Genomic DNA, 20,001 nt, shown 5'->3' with positions numbered 1-20,001 from the left:
TCAATAAATATATGAAACCCAAAACAGTATCATCGAGGCTCAAAAGACGGTGAAAACGTGCTTTATTTTTCGTGGAATTGATTTGTCTCTTGTTAATTATGCCGACGACATTTTAAATCTGAGTAGATCCGTCAGTGGCATAGAGAGTAATTTCAGAGTTTTGTCTAACGAATATGCTAACAAAGGCCTAGAATTCAACTCCATCAAAAGCGAGGTGGTCGTCTTTAATTTTCGTAAAAATGAGTTGGTGCCTGTAATGTTTGCATTAAGTAATAATACTGTCGCTACAGCAGCGTCAAAGACTTACCTTGGTTTGTCATATGGGTCTAATCTTAAAACTGGCTGATCCTGTCTAATGATTGATCCCAAACAGAAAGTCCGACAAGCGTATAGGATGACTTTTTCATGCAAACACCTATATTACCACCGCATTCTAGCACGGATCTTCAATTCCTTTGCCACCCCTCATATCTTTGCTTTGTCACATTTCTGGTCTTTGTTTACTTTTGATGATAAAAACAATCCGTTCTGTCTTCAATAAGTTAGCAGAATATCTACTTAGCCTTCTCCCCTGGCGAAGAAACCGCCAGATTTCAGCTCGTTACGGACTCGATGACCCCTTCGTCGTGATCGCGACCAGGAGGGAAAAGTTCCTGAAATCTTTAGACCCAGAGCATAGTATTTTTTAATCCATATTCATTAATTTGCTTTTGTATTATTTTTATTTAAACTTTCTCGACATTGATTTTTTTTTTTTTTTTTAGTTGTTTAAGTAATAATTGAAGCTGTTTTTTCGCTGGATTTTCCTTGTTGTTTTATTTTCATTTTTTCTCTCCTACATTTTTACTGCTTTGTATTTCTAAAGATGGGTAATAAAAATCATTCATTCATTCAAAACGAGCAGAAATTAACATAAGTTGGGCGCAAAACCCTTATGCCTTCCCAAGGCCAGAACAAAATTTGCACTTTACTGACAAAATACAAATGAATGTGCATTGTCAATTTAATATACATATACTGATATTTGGTAATCAAACTGTTAATATTATTTGATTTATTAAAGTTATAAAAGTAAAAACATTTATATTTTTTCAGTAAAGTGCAAATTTTGTTCTGGCCTTGGGAAGGCATAGGGGTTTTGCGCCCAACTTATGTTAATTTCTGCTCGTTTCGAGTTTGACTCGGTTAATTATTGTAATATCTGTTCGTTTTGTTTTTCATTTATTTATCGATGCTGATTTGTGGTAGTCTCAAGCCTGGTAGATTATTTGATTTTATTTTTGCTCATTTTTTGTTTAATGGAGTTCTTTACTTTTCTTTGAAAAACTTATTTTGTTGAAAAAGTTTTTTTTAATTAATTATAAGATAGGGCAAATAGATATTTGCATCATATATTTTTGTCTGTGTGCATAAACTTGCAGAAAAAAACGGAGGAAATTTGACAGATAACACAAAAACAGCCGTTTCCACATGAACCAATGAATTCCTCCGTTTTTGCATTAATGCATTACGACGGTTCCATGGCTGTGTCAAAATATTTTTACTGAGTCGTTGAAAATTGAATCACATCTGTTATACTGAATTGAAAGCTTTTTAGAACCATATATTTCAAGTAACTGAGAAACTTATCATGTTTATTAGAAGTTCTCCATAAATATTAAACAACATGAGGATCATTTCCTTTTAATTTAATATTTTAATCCTAAAGTGCCTGTGGGATAGTTCCAGGGAAATGAACACAACTCTGGGTTCCCACTGTTGCGATATCACTCAAAAACGGCGGTTTTCTCGTGATTCGTCAAATTTCCTCCGGTTTTCCTGCAAGTTCAACAGCCGCATTCAAATATTTGTACTGAGCCGTTGAAAAATGTATCCGTTAATCTGAGCTGAAAGTTTTGGAGTACCATAAATTGCAAGTAACTGAAAAACTAAACTTGTTAATCAGAAGCTTTCACTAATATTTGACAAACAACAAGAGACTCGTGTCCTTTTAACGCAAGATTTTAATGCGCAAGGCTTGGTGGATATTTCCAGGGAAATGAGTATAGAAGACTAGAATTATATTTTTTATTAGGCATAGCTAACCTAGGTTATTGCAGATTAGCCTTTTTAATATTTTTCTTGGCTTGTAGAACATGATTTAGCTTATTCCCTTGTATATGCTTTTTAAATATCTCATGATATTTTTTGCGCTTCAGTTAGCCGTTTCTGTGTGAAAATATTTGCGATTTTCCTGCATCCGCTATCTGTGAGCCGTTTTGCGTTAAAAAATCGCATGAATAGGAACGTTTTTAATTAAGCATAGCTAGCTATGTGAGCTTGACCACTGTATACTGTAGGGTCTTCTTTTTCAAATATGATATACATTTCATACCATGCGTATAGGGACTGAGCAAATACGTCACAACCTTAGTTCAACTGCTGCCTGACAAAAAGCAGGCTTTTTCATAGGCATACCGTGATGTGTACATCAGAATCGCACATGCACGAAGGTGGAGTATGAATATTGTGTGGTTTTAAACGTGTTTGCCTTTTTTTTAAGGGAGAGTACAGGCTTTGTCAATTCTGTATAGTCTCTCTACTGTGGGCTCGACATAAAACAGTAGTTTAAGGATTAAGCTTTTCAGATAAGGATAAATATGAAAAGGCAAAAAGTTTAAATTTGAATCAAATTTTGTTTGTAAAAAGCCTTGTTTAAACGCATATAAATAAGCATTTAGTGACTTTGAGTGAAATGGATGTTGATCCAGTATATGAAAACATAAAAGCCCCACAGTTTTTTGATTTCACGAATCCAGAGAGTTCTGAAATGGAAAACCCAGAAGCCTATTTTGGTGAGTTTACTGAGTTTATCTATCTGTTATGTAAGCTAGGCTAGTAGCTACAGATTGGCCCAAAAGTAACTTGAAGCACTACTTAACATCTTCAATAAAAATTTCTGGTCATGCTAACACTAGCCTAGCATGTAGGGGCTTAATAGGCTAGGCTATTTTATCCACATTCCATTGTAGGCTATTTTAGCCTAGGCTAATTTTTTTCAGTCAAAACTGAATTTCAATCAAGCAGAATGACAAGTCCTGCTTCTAGTTATGAAGTGCATTTATCCTCTTCTTTAGGCTAGTCTCTAAAGAAAGATACCTTAGAGTCATTATTAGGCCTAGCTTAATGTCAGATTGAATTTTAGCAGACATCCACCATATTGCTAATATGGGAGTAAAGTTCATTTTTGATGCAAATGGATGTTATATTTAAATTGAGGATGCAATTCTAGGTATATAGGCTATTTGCTCATTAGGGGGTGGTGGTATAGGCCTATATTCTGTGAATATAGCCTATAGGTCCTAAGAAATTCATGAAGTTCTTAGAAAACTGGAAAAACAAGGAAAAATTGCAAAGATAAAGTGTCTGTCCCTGCAAAATTTGTTAACTAGGATTATTTTGCATATTACCTTAAATTACCTTAAATCGCACTTGCTAGCGATATGGACGAGTCCAGTGTACGCCAGTTAGTGATGATAGGGCCGCGGGACATCAGCTTCATCCCATTGCGTGAGCCATAGTTTGGTTTCCCATTCCTTATCGAGATTGGCTTTGAAACTGTCAACGGATGGTGAACTCACTGTCGTTTCGCTCAGATCGTTCCAGAGGCTTAGGATGCGGTTGGAGAAGAAATGGTTCCTCTTCCTTGTATTAGCACGCTTCCGAAAAGCTTCGCTGAATGACCCCTGGTTCTTGACGACTGGGCAGGCTAAAAGAGGTCCTTCGTATAAGACTTGAGCAGTTTGTAGGTCTTTATCACCTCTTTATATCACCTCTGTATCGATGGTATGTCAGAGTTGGTAGCTTGAGGCTCTGCAGCCGGCATTCATACTCTTTGTCTCCGAGCCCCTTTATGCATTCTGGCACCCATCTTTGGACAGACTTAAGAGCCATCTGGTCTGTTTTATTAATTGGCGTGGCGACACACATTCCAAATTCTAATCTCGGTCTCACCAGGCTCTTGTAAAGTTTTGTGATTATTACAGGGGATCTACTTGTAATTGTAAGTTTGATGAGACCGAGAGTTTGGTTTGCCTTTGCTACTGCAGCTCGGGTGTGGCAGTTGAAATTAAGGTCTTCGTCTACAATGACCCCCATATCTCTTTCAGAGGGACTCTCAGAGAGTGGCTGTCTCACACCAGCATTTGCTGACATTGAGTATTGCCATCATGGGTTATTTCTTCCAAAATGGAGAACTTACTCATATTATGGAGTAAGAACTGTTTTCTTAATATGTTTCCTTATGTCCAGCTGGACTCCTAGGCTTAAAATACTGGTTGGCCAGCTGGCTAATTTAAAGACTTGTATATATATACACAGTCAAATTAGCCATCTGGTGGTATCCCAATTTTAGCACCCATGCCAAGACTAGGCTATTTTTAGCATCCTAGCCTACCCATGCCAAGACCTTTCAATCCCTTGGTATTATCAAAAGAACAAACTCAAGCTGGCATCCTAGACTTTTCATGAAACTATATAAGGTGCTGGTTTGAGGCTAGAATGTCTTTGGTAGGGCCTATCCCCTTTTTTCAAAAAGGCACAGATCAACTAAGTTGACAATTGGATTGCAGCAAATGTCTTATGAAGAATGCCTGCTCCCTTTTAAACTTTCACCACTGACATATAGAAGAAAACAAGAAGGTATGATTCTAGCCCATACAAAACATATCTGAAAACATCCTCCATGATGTATTTGCCAACCCCTTTCATCACATGACTAGAAAACATTTGAATAAAATTTTGAAGCACAATTGAACCAATAACCTAGGGAAAGAAGCCACTTCTTGAACTAGAGTTCCCAACCTATAGAACCAGTTTCAGAAAACACAGAATTTGCTAAGTCAACTCACACATTTAAGTGCAAATTGACAGAGTTACAACCTCAAGAGTTCCTATTCAATTTAGTGATAGCTGAGCTCTTAACCAGAAAGTAATAAGCAACCAGACAAGCAAATTAGTCTTATAGATCTCATCATGGAGTATGAAAAAGTTAGAAATCCTTAACTTGCTCTAAACTGTGATTTAAGGTAAAAATAATCATGTGGCCTACACACTCCATATTTATCACTTTTCTGCAAGCATATTGCTTTACCTTACCCCCATCACACCCTGGTGGATGAATATTGGCTACATTCATAAATATATAATGCTACTACACAGGATGCATTCCATAAGTAATGCTAACATTATATTTTAAGTTAATTAGTTGAACATATTTGCACAAACACAAAAAGTTCTTCAAAGTACTGTCCTTGGGACTCTACATTTTTTGGCCACCAACTCTGCCATAAATGGTATACACCCTTGTGGTATCCACATGGTGGACAAAATGTAACAGTAGCATTAAATATGTGTCCATGAGGAAATCTTTTATCATGGACCACTCTTCTCCTGTTGTAAAAGACAATGAACATCTTTTCATATTTTATTTGCTCATTCCTACCTTTTTAGGTCTGGAGGACTGGTTGGTGTGCAATTCAGAGCTTTGGTGTCTTGGTTCCATATCATGTTAACAAATAAAGGTTTCATTACCAGTGGTGTTATGTGTTATTAAATGATGGTGTTATTCAAATAACACCATCATTTTCAACAATCAGGTTCATTTTATCATGGACCACTCTTTTCCTGTTGTAAAAGACAATGAACATTTTTTCATGTTTTATTTGCTCATTCCTACCTTTTTAAGGTCTGGAAGACTAGTTGGTGTGCAATTCAGAGCTTTGGTGTCTTGGTTCCATGTCATATTAACAAATAAAGGTTTCATTACCAATGGTGTTATGTGTTATTAAATGATGGTGTTATTCAAATAATCAGGCTCATTTTCAACACATTGCAAAAGTTCAGTTGAAATTTCTGCCTGTTTGGTCCTTTGGTTGTCTGACAACACTTTGGGCATGCGCTTGGTATTCAATTTCCTCATCACTAAATCTTTGATAACAGTGCAAAACCCAACAGTGGACAACAAGTTCAGTTGATTAGGAACCATATGGTTGCCTCTTTGATGGTCAGATCCTTAAATTGCATATCCTGCAAGATGAGGTGGTGTTGAACCTCCTGTAGAAAAATCTTGCTAGTGGTGTTTTGTGGTTATGATTTGACATCATAGTTTAGCCTCAATTCAGGATTTGACCAAGCCTTGATCAACTCATTTCTTGGAGGCTTCTAGGATTTGAGACTGGATGGGGCTTCAGGTAGGCTGTTCCAGAGTGGGGCAACAGACTGGGAAGAAGCATTGGTGCTCTAGGCTGGTGCAATAGGGAGCTCCAGCTCCCTTTGTCCCCTTTTGGTAGTCAAGAGAGATGGGGAGAAGACATGACCCAATAGGTTACTTCCCAGCTGCTTAAAAGCTTTTATTATGTCTCCTCTTTTTCTGTAGTACACTAAAGTAGGGAGTTTGATTGAGGTTAGATGTTCCTTGTAGGGTTTGTCTTGCAGTGTTGGAATTTGCTCTTCTAAGAACACTCTCCAGTACCTTCACATCCATGTAATAGCTAGGAGAGGCTAATGTCATGCCAAATTCCAGGCACATGCTGAATAATTTATACATTAACTGAAAACCCATCTACAAAAACTTGAAAAGGACAGAGCAAAATGTAAGAAAAAAAAGAAAAGAAAACAGTAGTACAAGACAAATATCAACAAAACCAATAAGATCAAATAAGAATGTCAGTTATAAATAAATCAAGGATAAAATAGGAACAAAATCAAACAAAGCAAAAGCAAATTCACACATACAAAATCAATGTATTCAGACATAGTTATATATAAGAAAAAAAAGAAATAAAAAAAAGATAGAAAAAAAAATCAACAACAGACAAAGTTTTTGCACTAGAAGTGGACCTAGCTCATGACCAGCTGCTTTTCTATTATGTTTTGCAGTAACTCAAGAGATAGCTATTTCTGGGTCTGCAATTTTGTATATTTTAACTATATGTGAATTTCTGTGCCAAGGTGATAGATGTAGTAAATATTTTACAAAACAGAAAAACAGCAAACGGATTTTTGACTTTTCAGATTTTGTAAATATTTTCCAAAATGGGTGATGTACAATATATGGGGGAGGGCTGCTGCATTGAACAGGCTAGCTAAGAGATGACGATTGAAGCAGAACTTGCAAGTGACAATAGAGGTGTAAGATGCTGAAATTTGATGGTTAAGATGCTCAATTAAAAGAGATCTAGTGTGATGTAAAGAGGACCTGATGGGGAGCTCTAAGTGTACTATGTGATCAGAAGGCTGAACCATTGAGCTCCCAGGTGCTATTGAAGGGGGAGTAAGACTCTTCCAGTTGAAAAGAACTATTTTGGATTTTGCCAAATTGAGCTGAAGCCCAACCTTGAGGTATTCATCTTGAAGGATAGTAAAAATTTCACTGATTTGTGGTAGCATACAACTGAGATAATGTAGGACCCAAGATTGTCCCCTGAAATACTCCACTCCTGACTGGTTGTAATTCAGAAAAGACAGCATTACTTTTGCAGTTATACTCCATCACTCTCTGAGTCCTGCCAGTTAAAAAGGCTTCTATTCAGTCTACAATATCTTTATGTACCTCTAATTCCAAAATAAGTAGTTTGGTTTTGAACTTTTTCAAAGGTTTTGGCTTGTTTGTACAATATTGCATCCACTGGTAGGACTTTAACCATCTTGAAGCCACTGTAGCCTAGTAGTAGGGAAGGAATGGAATACAAGTTCATCAGCAAGGATTATTACATCTGGGTTGCATCAGTAGCTAGCAACCTAGTAAGAGCTTTTGAAAGAAAAATAAATAGGAAATTGATTGGCATATATGTATGCCTTATTTGGTACAATTATCATATCTGAGCTCTTCTAAAGGAGGCCTTTAGGTTTCCCAGTCATCACTCTTTCTAAATATAGTGACTACTATATGACAATACACTCCATTTTACCCTAATGGGACCAGATGTAGCCATAGGTTATACTTAAGAAAACACTATAGGAATTAATTTCTTAGTTTGTAATATGCTGGAAGTCTTTTAAAGCAGTTTTTGATGTTTCCTTCTATTTTGTCTTCTATTTCCTTCTATTTTGTCTATGTTTTTAGATAATATATTTATCCAACTGTCCTCTTCATTTCAAGACAATGTGATGCAGTTTGCTGGGTTAAGAATAAAGATGCCCATTGCTAAACAGAAGCACCATAATTCAAGTAATTTAAAACAACAGTTAAAGGCATATATCTGGCATTATTAGAGGGGAAGGGGATAGGCTACATTGTCATGGTAGCAAGCATTATATTTGGAAAGTGAAGTGTTGAATGGTTGTACTTTTTTGTTATTATAGTATTTCCTTTAGAAGAGTCTATAGACAACAATATTATATCTTCTTTTTCAATCTGATTCCTATCCTTTAAGCAAAATTAACCCAGTCATTGTTTACAATTCCTAATCTGAAGGAAAGACTAATAGCAAAAGAGTAATACCATTTGGAATGCTTTTTGCCATGACAGTTGCTCTACAAATCTATTCTAATAAGACTAGTTATATGGTTTTAGGCTATACACAAAACTATTGAAAAAAAATGTTATAATAAAATAATCCTTCTGTTATATAGAAAATTTCTATTAATAGCATTTCCAGATTTTTTTTTGGTTTTCTTTGATCATTGTCTTTGATTTTTTAAAACTTTTCTCTTTTTGTGTTTTCACATTTGAAAACTTGTTGAATTCTTCCCCATCTACAGTTTTATCAAGTTTTCTAAAAATTCTTTAATCTATGAATGACATAAAGGAAGAAAAACAAGCAAAAATGGGGTTTTTAAAGTCCAAATGAAAATACTGAAAAAACACAACAAAGCAAATATTTCGAGAGGACGAACGCCTCTCATCTTCAGTGTGAAACGAAATAATGTATCCAAGGAAAGTGCCAAAGAAAAAAAAAACAAATGCAGAAAATCAATGGGAAAAGAACCAAAAAGCCAAAAACTTAAAAGATGAATAAAATTGAATAAAAGCCAAAAATTATAAGATTTAAAACCAAATACCTAACAACCATAAAAGCGAGTTATTCGCCAATATCCGCGATTTGCACAAAATTCAAAAAAATATGAACTACCATTGACAGATACTAGCAAACAACTGAGAAATAAAAGAAAAGAAAACAATTCATTCACTCAAAAAAAAAAATAATAAAAAATTAGTGAATGAATACTTACTATAGTGAAGTCTATAGTAAGTGTTACTATAGACCCAGAAAAACTATCAGGTCCCAAATTTGTCAAGGTAAAGACCCTATCCTGATAGGTGAAAACTCTGGTGTCTACAGAATTCCTTGTTTGTATGGTCTTTTGTATATTCAAAGAACTGATCAGCAATTCATGGATAGATTAACTCAGCACTCTATTTCAATTAATAATACACTTAAAAATTGGAAAAAACAGAAAATTTTGACTCTGCTGTTGCAGAGCACATCTTTGAAAACTCAGACCATACTGTTTTGTTTAATCAAGCTAGCCTAATTTCGCATGACAAAGGTATTGTCCAGCACTACAGAGAAGCTGTTGAAATTTATAAATACAAACATTTAGGTCTAGGTTTAAACACAGATTCCAGTGATTTAAGAATAAACAAGTCATATTTCGGTTTTCTCAAAAGAGAAGCCGATACTTTAGTAATCCCTGAAATAAACCTTGAACCACTTTCCCTGTCATATAATCAAACACGTGAATAACCCCTTTGGTCTCAAAGGATATCTGTAAGAAATGCAATAATTAAAATACGAAATCAGATGACATAGTTCTCCAACTTATTTAATTGCTGGCTTGTTTTGTTTTTGAGTGAATGAATTGTTTTCTTTTTTTTTATTCCTCAGTTGTTTGCTAGTATCCATTGATGGCAGTTCATAATTTTTTAGATTTTGTGCAAATCACGGATATTAGCGAATAACTTGCTTTTATGGTTGTTAGGTATTTGGTTTTAATTCTTATAGTTTTTAGCTTTTATTTGATTTTATTCATCTTTTAAGTTTTTGGTTTTTTGGTTCCTTTCACATTGACTTTCCTTGTTTGTTTTTTGTTGTTTTTTTCTTTGGCACTTTCCTTGGATAGGCCTACATTATTTTGTTTTGCGCTGAAGAAGAGAGGCGTTTGTCCTCTCAAAATATTCACCTTGTTGTGTTTTTTCAGTATTTTCATTTGGCCTTTAAAAACCCCATTTTTGCTCATTTTCTTTCTTTATGTGATGTCAGGCCAATGTGGTTTAAGAAATTATCTATATGCAATCTCAAATGTGTTGCCAGTTGCTCATAATACCAGATCATCAGCATATTGTAAATTGTTGTTATATAGTTTAAAAGAATTTTACAGCCTGTTGATTAGCAGTTATTTTTTTTTTTTAATTTTTACTCTTTGTATTTGGAGGAAATAAAAAGTTTGAATTGAATTGAATATTGTAAATTATTGTGTGGGAGGCTCACACATTGCAATGTCGAAGTCACAAATTGCAAATATTTAGCCTGTGTAATTAACAAGACCATGGTTGCCATGTGCTGGCAAATCAGTTAACAATACCATGATGAATGAGGGGCCAGACTCCTGCATAGATGTGTCTCAGATCACTAGCTGCCAAGCTAATGAAAGTTCAGCATTACTCTTTTACTCTATATTTTTGAGACAACATGCTTTGATCATATCAAGACCATCATTGAAAATGACAAGATTTAAAAATGTTTAATTCCATATGTATGTTTTGTTTATTAACCATTTTATATTGAATTTTTCAGAATTTGATCATGAAGCTGGTATACCAATTGGCAATGCAATTGGGGATGAGGAGCCAAACTCCTTCATAAATATGTCTGAGACAACCTACTGCCAAGATGGTGACAGTTCAGCATATCAAACCATCATTGAAAATGATGAGAGTGAAAAAACTTTAGTTAATTCTAGTACCCCAATGGTAAAAGAAAGTGTTGACTGTTCAAATAACAGTAGTTTAGTAGCTGACCCTTTAGAACAAGTGGCAGAAGTTAGTACTCATGAATTATCAAGGGTATTAAAAACTGTATGTCTTGACAATAAAGGTAAGATTAAGATATTTTAATTTGTTTCTTAGGCAATACTGCCTGTCTATTTAAAGCAAGAAACCATAGTTTCATGTAGAGTGCATTAAAAATTTAATGAACACAGTGAAAAAATGGTTTTATTCTTTATTTTCAAGTGGTTTGTCTGAACATATATTTTATCCTTTACAGATGTGAAATGTAAACATACACACTGTATTTGTATATAGTCTGACAATTGTTTCAAATACAAACTATATTTTTGTTGAAACTTCAGCAGTCTTTGGAGTGAGGACTAAACATGTGCACTGTCTTTTTCTAGCCAAAAAAAGGGAACCCTGAAAACAGAACAGAAAGATAGATATGTAAATACTTTCTATGACAACACTGGCCATACATAATGTTTGATAAAAACAAAAACATATATAAAAATAATGAAGAAATTAAGAAACAAGGTTGATTTTCAGCCAGTTGAAAAAACGTGAAGGCAAAAAGACAAAGCAGATATTTTGTCAATGAACTTGACGCACCTGCAAGAAGAATGAAAAGAAATAAACTGCCCTCAGAGGCGTTACTAGCCAAAATGTATTTTTTTTTTGGGGGGGGGGGGGGGTTGGTTTTTACTGACTGGCTGGTCATTTTTACCAAGTAATTTGGATGATATTGCTATTAAGATTACTTCTTTTTTTTTAGTAGTAAAACCAATCTTCCTCCATGTTTATTTTACATCGTTTTTTCTAATCATCTAACCTAATAAAAAAAAGTTAGCAAGTAAAATAGGAATACTATTTACCAATTCAATTTGTTTGCAAACTGGCTGAAAAAATTGGGGAGGGGCGTCCCCCTATCCCCATACATGACGACCCTGACTACAGTTACTTAGTTGTAAGAGGGTTTTGGCAATGAGAACTCTGATATTGCGTCAAAACATGAGGTTTGTTTTTACTTCAAAAATATTGAGGGTCAAATTTCATAATCTAACTTATAATTTCTTACTAAAAAAAATGAAAAAGACAAAATTGTCTCTTGGGGGGGGGGACAGGTAAGATATTTTAAAGAGGGGATTTCATTAGTCTTTTACTAGCTCATGTATGATTTTTTACAGGATGGGCAAGGTTAATTTTGTTCTGGGCACCATTAAACCTTTGGACAGAGATGCTAATATTATTCTTCCATTTCCAATCCAGTCCTGATCTTGTCATCTGTCTTCTATTGTGTTTGCTCTGATATCTTACAGGAGGAGATGATGCAAAATTCAACCAATTCTATTGGTTGCTAACCAATTCTATTGGCTGCTAACCCATTCTATGTTTGCTGTCCAGGAATCACCCAAACAACTGTTGATATTTTACTGGGGAACATGACATTTATTATTTAGAACATAGATCCCTTTTTATTGGAAAATAGGTCATTTTTTATAGGAAAATAGATCCCTTTTTATTGTGGTGGAAACATCCAAAGGATTTTGTATAGTATGGGGGGGGGGATGAGTTTTCTAATGGAAAGACCAACTAGCTCTCAATTCTCATACTTCCATATTCTTGCTTTTTACAGGCTTAACAAAATAAGAAGATATAACAGAAACAGGCAATAAAAGAAAATACTGAAAGAGGAAAAAAACACAAAAAAGACACAGGCAAAAACAGGCATTCAAAAAAAAAGAACTGAGCCAATGATTAGCAGATTGTAAAAACCATGACCTTTTTTGTTGCTCTTTTTCTTGTTTTTGAAGACACAACAGAAACAGGTAACCCAAAAAAAACACCAGATAGAAAATAATGGTGCCCATTCTTAGTGGGGACCAAGTCCAAAAAACCAAGGACACAATGTCAGACACAAGTACACAACCAACAAGTTCTTCAAGAAAACCAAGGACACAATGTCATAAATAAAGATCTTAGCAAGTTTTTTTTTTCAAAAAACGCTTTTTGCTATTGGATTCACTTAATGGAAAGGTCTTGGATACAAAAAAAAGATACTAACACTATGCATTGTGCTTGAATGTACCACTAGAAGCTTCATCATTAAGTTTGTTTTATGTAAAAAGTAAAATCAGATTCCATGATTGGCAAGCCCAAAAGGACCAATCTGTGTCTTTGAGGTTTTACTCCCAAGCTAAAGAGTATTGGGGGGGGGAGGAGGTTTATTTAATTTTGGGTTGAATAGAAAGGGTTTGGCGAATTTGTGGTTGGTTAAAGGGGATAGTTTGGATTTAGGAAAGAAAAGAAAATTTTGGGAAAGTTTAGGTTGGCGGCCATGCCCTGCTTTTGCCTAATGTGTGGATATGTGAATGGAAATCTCTTTCATTTTGTATCCAAGTGTGAAGAGCTGGAAAGCGCTGAAGAGCAGGAATGAATGTTTGAAGAGTGTCTAGGAGTGAGTGTTGGTTTATTGAGTAGATGTCTCTGCTACTAAACAGTTCTGTAGACTCGTTTTTATAGGGGTTAAACATAGGGAATTATGTTTGAGGGGATAGTTGTTAAGTTCTTTAGGAGTTGAATTTTATGACAGATTGAGGGATGACAGATTGCTGAAGATTGTTCTTTTCGGCCAACCGTCTAGGGCTAAACGGAAAGCTGGTTGTCCTTGTCTAGGGTGGGAGGACGTAAAAAAAAAAGATTAAAAAGAAATGGGAACTTCGTGGGAGGCTGTAAAAAGGGGGGCTTTGAATAGATTGGGATGGAGGAGCGTGCGTAGCTGTGTTGGCCTCAGGTGGCTTGGTGCTGTGGTGAGTTGTTAGTAGTAGTAGCAGTAGTATTTTGTTCTTTGGGCTTTGTCTGTAGTTGTATTTTGTGTGTTGATATGGCCCACTGGCTTTTTGAATAAAATCTTATCATTGAATGCTATTTAAATCACCTTACTAAACGTAAAACTGATTTGAAATATTTATGTTAGATTTGTCTTCCTTTTGTTTGTCAATCACAGACTTTGCTCAGACATATTCAGACCCTCTTTCAAGTGAGTAAAACTGTTTTCGATGGAACAGGTAGGTTTTTCCTGGCCGTATTCCAAGTTAAAAGAAATGCATGCTTAATATTTTCATTTGTAAATTTTATTCCTTTTATTTCAGATTTAGAACTGAATATGTTTTAAATCTACCAGCCACTTGTCAAATGCTAGTTCACATAAAAATACTTTAAACACTATACATTAAACATGCGAAATACTAAAAATACTAAATACACATAAAAAAGAAGCATGGAATCACAAGGAAGTCATAGATTGAAACAAAAATACAGTTACATCTCCCTTTTTTGTAAAGTCAAGAAAATGTTTGATATGCAGTATATTTTTTAAGCAGGATAGTATTGTGAAGTCATGTTAGTATCAGCACAAGATACCAAATTGCTGGTGTCTTGTATCCAATATATTGTTTCATTAATTCGTAACTCAAAATCAGCCATCGTAAACATGAGCATAGTAGGGCTTAAAATGAAAAGGAAAGTGAAAATTAAATTTGATTGGTTACATTGGTGAAATGAAATCTTACACAACCATATATGTTTTAAAAATTAGGAAAAACCAGAAGTTAAATTTTTAGTTAAAAAAAAAACCTATTTGCAGACATGCAGTTTTTGACCTTAATGGGCGCCAAATTTAAAAAAGAAACATGAGCAAACTAGGTACAAAAGAGTTCAAAAAGGTTCAGCTTTTCTTTGAAGGAATAGTTGACTTTGGGATTCAACATATTGTAACTGGTTGAATTTTATAGACAAAAAGCATTTTAAAATTTCTCTAATTAGTTTTGCTTATTGGTTCAACGTGACAACACTGACGTAAATGTAGGCACTGCTCTAAATTCATTATAATTTAAAAAATACTGTGCCAAAAAATACTTTCTGGTATTCATAGACCTAAGATGGGTCCAGAGGGCAAGCAATATTTTTATTTTGGTGTTGTTGATGTGTTAATTCCTAACCTCACCATAGTAATGCTCTTGAGTTTAACTTCATGATGCTAAAGCTTAATTTCAGGCTTTTGAGATTTGCTTCATCATAATAAAGCTTAATTTCATGCTATTGAGCTTAACTTGAACATAATAAAGCTTAATTTCAGGTTATTGAGCTAAACTTCAACATAATAAAGCTTAATTTCAGGTTATTGAGCTTAATCACATTGCTCCGTTTAATAGTAAAACTTAATTATATTTTAGTTGTTACTCGTGAAGAGTTCTTATCAACGTTAAAAGCAAGAAATGAAGAAATAGCCTCTTGGAATACTGTGGGTGAAAGTTCTTGTGTGGAAAGTACTCCAGCTGCAGACCGAGGAAGGGCCAGCTCTAATATCGAACATCGACTCTCACTGGAAACTCCTGAAGCTATTAAAAAGACATTGGCTCAGTTTGATGCTACTAAAATAAAGTATGAGGCCCATGGATCTACGAGACTAACTACTGGTCCTAAGGTATGCAGTTTCTTATTTTGAATTAGTTATTTTCACTTGCTCTTTGCTAAATGGCAATTGTTTCTGTTTGTGTTAAACTTCACCCCCTTGAAACAATGGTAAATTCTAGTGATGAAGTTGTGGCCAAGGGTGCTGGATATGTACGCTCTCTTTGCTAAAGTTTAAAAGAATATCGAAAATATTTTTAAAAGCGAAACTAATTTCTTCAGAATAGTGGTGAGTCAGAATAGGGACATATCAGATTTATCGAATATATTGCAATACTGCTAAACCAGGATAGGAGTTCTGAATGGATAATTTCTTCTAAAAGAAGATGTTTCCGATACGCAAGGAAACTCCTTAGGACAGTGCTAAGAATCTTGATTCGAGCTGCAGCCTTCTGTGGTTTCATTTTTAGAGGGAGGTCATGTCACCTGGGATGTACTCTTTTTGGCTCCTGGAAACAGCCAAGTTAAATACTGGCTACACTATTGTTAATCAATTGCTCATTGTTCTCTGAAAGTTTACTCGATATCCCTCGCTCGTCAAATTCCTCGCCCCAAAATTCTTTTTTATCTTTAATGAAGCCAATTATTGAATTGGCCCTCATTAATGGCCTTAATTAATGAATTGGCCCTTATTAATTAGGGATATATTTACGCTTTTTAGATGTAGGCATGTAGCTAGGCCAAAAACCGATATGTTCTGAAAATATTTGGGGCATAGTTGAAAAATGAGGAGCACATCAGCAGGGTTGCCACTCAGCAGGTTTTTGGTGCCTCTTTGGGTGAAAAAATAGTGTCACTTTCGTATAAAAAGTGTCATTGTCCAAAAAATTGCCGCTCACGATGCTTCGCATCGCTCACGCTGGTACCAACAAGCTTTTCGAATTAAAAATATTGGGTAATCCGATTGGATCACCTCCGCGCGGTTTTCCGCATCTTTAAATTTTCAAACATGAAAATTCGGCTCTAATGCCATCTATCAACTATTAAAAAGTAATATTGATTTTACCTAGTCAGTGCTGATTCTCCGCTTTGCGCAGCCCTTCCACCCTTGTCAACTTTTCAGCCCCCCCTTAAAACCCGCTAAAGCCCAAATGGTGCTTACTGTATAAAATGGGAATTCGTCCCACAGAGTACTTTTTTCTCTTTTGCTGCTGAGTAGTCTTTGCTCATAGCACGAAAAAGGAACGATAAAAAAAAGACTTTCGAGCTTTTTTTTTTCTTTTGAGAAAACTAAAGGAAATTATCACTTATTACACTCAAAACTTCGTGACCAGAAAATAGCTAAAAGGAGGAAGTGCGTCCAATCCTTTTTTGTGGTGATTAATCAGCAGGTTTCCAAAATTGCTGTTATTTATGTTTACTGTGGTGATGATGAAGCTTAAGATTTATGATTAAGGTGAAGGAGCGTTTTTGTTGTGCCTATTTGAACCGTTCTTACAGAACTGTATTCGAAATCATCTAAAGTAAGTTTTGGGAGGCACTGGTTAGGTAAGCACACTCACAATTTTAAAAGTACTCACACATCAAAGCTTTCCTTATAATGAGGCGCGATACACAATAATCTTTTTATAACGAGTTTAAGCGTTAAGTTTTATGAACGGGGTTTAAGCGTGAGGTGTGTGAACGAAGTTTAAACATTCTTTATTTTCAGAGAGTATTCTCTACCCTAAGGTGCTCAATCGTTTTGTTCATTAAAATTAAGTTCTAAATTAATGTGGGGACACAGGAATTTTCCATTTAGTATGGCTTTATAATTTTGGTTTAAGGTTCGCAAAATTAATTCTAAACTTAATAAGGAGGGGAAGGGGTCTTTTGTGTTTCTTGGGCATCAGAAGGGATCTTTTGTGTTCCTTGGGCATCGGAAGGGGTCTTTTGTGTTTCTTGGGCATCAGAAGGGGTCTTTCAGGTTTTTTGGGCACTGGAAGGGGTCTTTTGAGTTTCTTGGACATCAGAAAGGGTCTTTTGTGTTTCATGGGCATTGAAATGGGTCTTTTGTGTTTCTTGGGCATTGAAATGGGCATCAGAAGGGGTCTTTTGTTTTTCTTGGGCATTGGGAGGGGTCTTTTGTGTTTCTTGGGCATCGGAAGGGGTCTTGTGTGTTTCTTGGGCATTGGAAGGGGTCTTTTGTGTTTATTGGGCATCGAAATGAGTCTTTTGTGTTTATTGGGCATCGGAAGGGGTCTTTTGGGTTTCTTGGGAATTGGAAGGGGCCTTTTGAGTTTCTTCGACATCAGAAAGAGTCTTTTGTGTTTCTTGGGCATCGGAAGGAGTCTTTTGTTTTTCTTGGGCATCGGAAGGGGTCTTGTGCGTTTCTTGGGCATTGGAAGGGGTCTTTTGTGTTTCTTGGGCATCGGAATGAGTCTTTTGTGTTTCTTGGGCATCGGAAGGGGTCTTTTGTGTATGACATTGGAGCAAAATTATCTTCAATTCTACGCAGAGAAACCTCAAAAATATGCATCGTAAATCTATATGCTGTGTACTTCCCCTGTAATGGTTGCGTGAATCTGCGCCGATCTGAAAATTGATGCTTCATAGTGGCTTTCAGTAGAAAATTGGGTATTTTAAATCTTGTCCAAACTGTAATCATGTGAGACACATTGCACTGGCCACAAGTCATTAAATCTTTATCATGGCCAAATTAATTTGTGCTACTAGTAACCCGACCTGATTGTATTGACTTTATTATCAAGAAATTCTAATACTTGGTTTTTAGACAAAGTTTCAAATTGTTTGAAAAAAAAATGAGTTAAAAATGAAATGGATTAAGTCGTAAGTTATTGCCAAAAAAGGAATAAAAGTTTTGAATTCGTCATATTATTAGTTGCTAGCGTGTGTTAAAATTAACTTTTAATTTCATGCTTCAGACAAACAAAAGCAATGCCCTCTAACTTCTGATGAAAAAATGGACCATTTTTCTATTTTATTATGTTCAGGGTTAACTTAAAAAACAAACAAAAAAAAATGACATAGAGAGGGTCTCAGAAAATCCAAATTGGAAATATAAAAGCCTTTTGTCAAATGGGAAAAGTGAAGAATTGCTTCATTTGTTGATGCTTCAACGAACACATAAGTTCTAAGTAAGCACCAAGGAGGTCTTTACATGGAAATTATTCATTTGTACGATTTGATTGTGGGAAAAAATATTGGACATTAAGGTTCCATTGCATTTAAAACCCATGCAACTGAACCCGTGTAACTGAACCCTTTTCTCTTTTCTGTAATGTTCTTGTTTTCCGTTGTGTGCAGTTTCGCAATAGATAATAGCAATAAAGAGAGAGATTTAGCTGAAAATTCAGCAAAATGAAATAAAAGAAATTGCTCTCCAATATTTACCCTGATTTATTGAAAATTAATAACTACTCCCAATTCATATAACTTCGTCCTCATGATCACCCCCTAGGTAAAAAGGGAGGTGGAATACTATTATTTGTAAATAATTATCTCTTTCCTAAATTAATTCATACTCCCAACCTTTCAGATTACGATGAAATCATTTGGGTAAGTGTAAGACCCAAAATTTTACCACACCCCTTAATTTAACTGTGTTTCGCTGCTTCTATTATTCCCCAAATCAAAGTGCTGCACAAAGACAGTAATTCTACCAACAACTGCATAGTAGTGCCGACTTTTTCCTATCCAAATTCCCGAACGCCGGTATTTTCTTAGTAGGTGATGCTAATGATCTAAAGTTAAATCCCCTTTGTAGTTCCCTAAACTTAAAACAAATAGTAAAAATACCAACAACAAAAGGAAATTTAACCCTTGATTTGATTTGCACCAATATGCAGGCTTTCTATGCTCCTCCTGTCCCCTTGCCCCCGTTAGGAGGAAGTTACCATTTTTGTTTATTAACGAAGCCTCTCAATAGCTTTAATCATACTTTTTCTGTTACTGAGTTCTCTTATCGCCCAATTTCCAATGAGGGCCTTTACACATTTGGATCTTGGATTACCAATGAAAACTGGCTGGCCCTCAAAGGAAAAAATGACATTAATTTTAAAGTCTCCGAATTCCAAATCTGATTAAAACAAAATACATAAATTCCTTCCCTGTGAAAAAAGTAAAAACATGTTCTAATGACAAACCATACATTACTAGCCAATTGAAAAAAACTATTTAGAATTAAATTGAATTTAGTAGAGTGGTAAAACATCCGAAGCGAACTCACTGCGTAAACATCGTAAATCTGCTTCTTCATATTACAAATGCAAAGTCCAGGATTTATTTTCTACAAAGCCAAAACAATGGTATAATAGAATAAAGAAAATTTGTGGGAAAACACATAATAATATAGATTTCCATTTCCAAGAAGACCCAAATTTTCAGAAACGTTTAACAAGAACGTTTTCGAAATTTTTTTGATTTCAGAGACTTCAGTAACAGCCAGGTTTCTTTCTTCCATAGTTCAGAACCTCCCTCCCCTTTCTTTTGACACTCCTTATGATTTGTGCTCTTTAAATTTTCCCGTTATTTCGCCCTCGGATGTGGAGGTAAAAATTAAGAACATTAAAAAGTGTAGTACATGTCCATTAGACATTCCGATTGTACTAATT

At 35.2% G+C, this 20,001-nt stretch overlaps 1 protein-coding gene across 2 annotated transcripts in view; it reads left to right on the top strand.

Moving 5' to 3' along the window:
- The first annotated feature begins 2,666 nt into the window (after positions 1-2,666).
- LOC148940909 (targeting protein for Xklp2-like) overlaps positions 2,667-20,001 on the top strand; it is a 59,715-nt gene continuing 42,380 nt past the window's right edge. For both annotated transcript variants that reach the window (XM_089104760.1, XM_089104759.1), the window contains exons 1-3: positions 2,667-2,834; positions 10,779-11,078; positions 15,211-15,461. In XM_089104760.1, the coding sequence (XP_088960886.1) occupies positions 2,735-2,834; positions 10,779-11,078; positions 15,211-15,461 (651 nt within the window). In that variant the 5' untranslated portion in view covers positions 2,667-2,734. The remainder of the gene's footprint in view (positions 2,835-10,778; positions 11,079-15,210; positions 15,462-20,001) is intronic.

This window comes from Artemia sp. Qi Xiang Cuo, chromosome 19 (assembly GCF_049724085.1).
Source record: "Artemia sp. Qi Xiang Cuo chromosome 19, ASM4972408v1, whole genome shotgun sequence".
Lineage (NCBI taxonomy): Eukaryota > Metazoa > Arthropoda > Branchiopoda > Anostraca > Artemiidae > Artemia > Artemia sp. Qi Xiang Cuo.
Note: the sequence above shows the minus strand (reverse complement) of the source record. Positions and strands in the feature narration are given on the sequence as shown.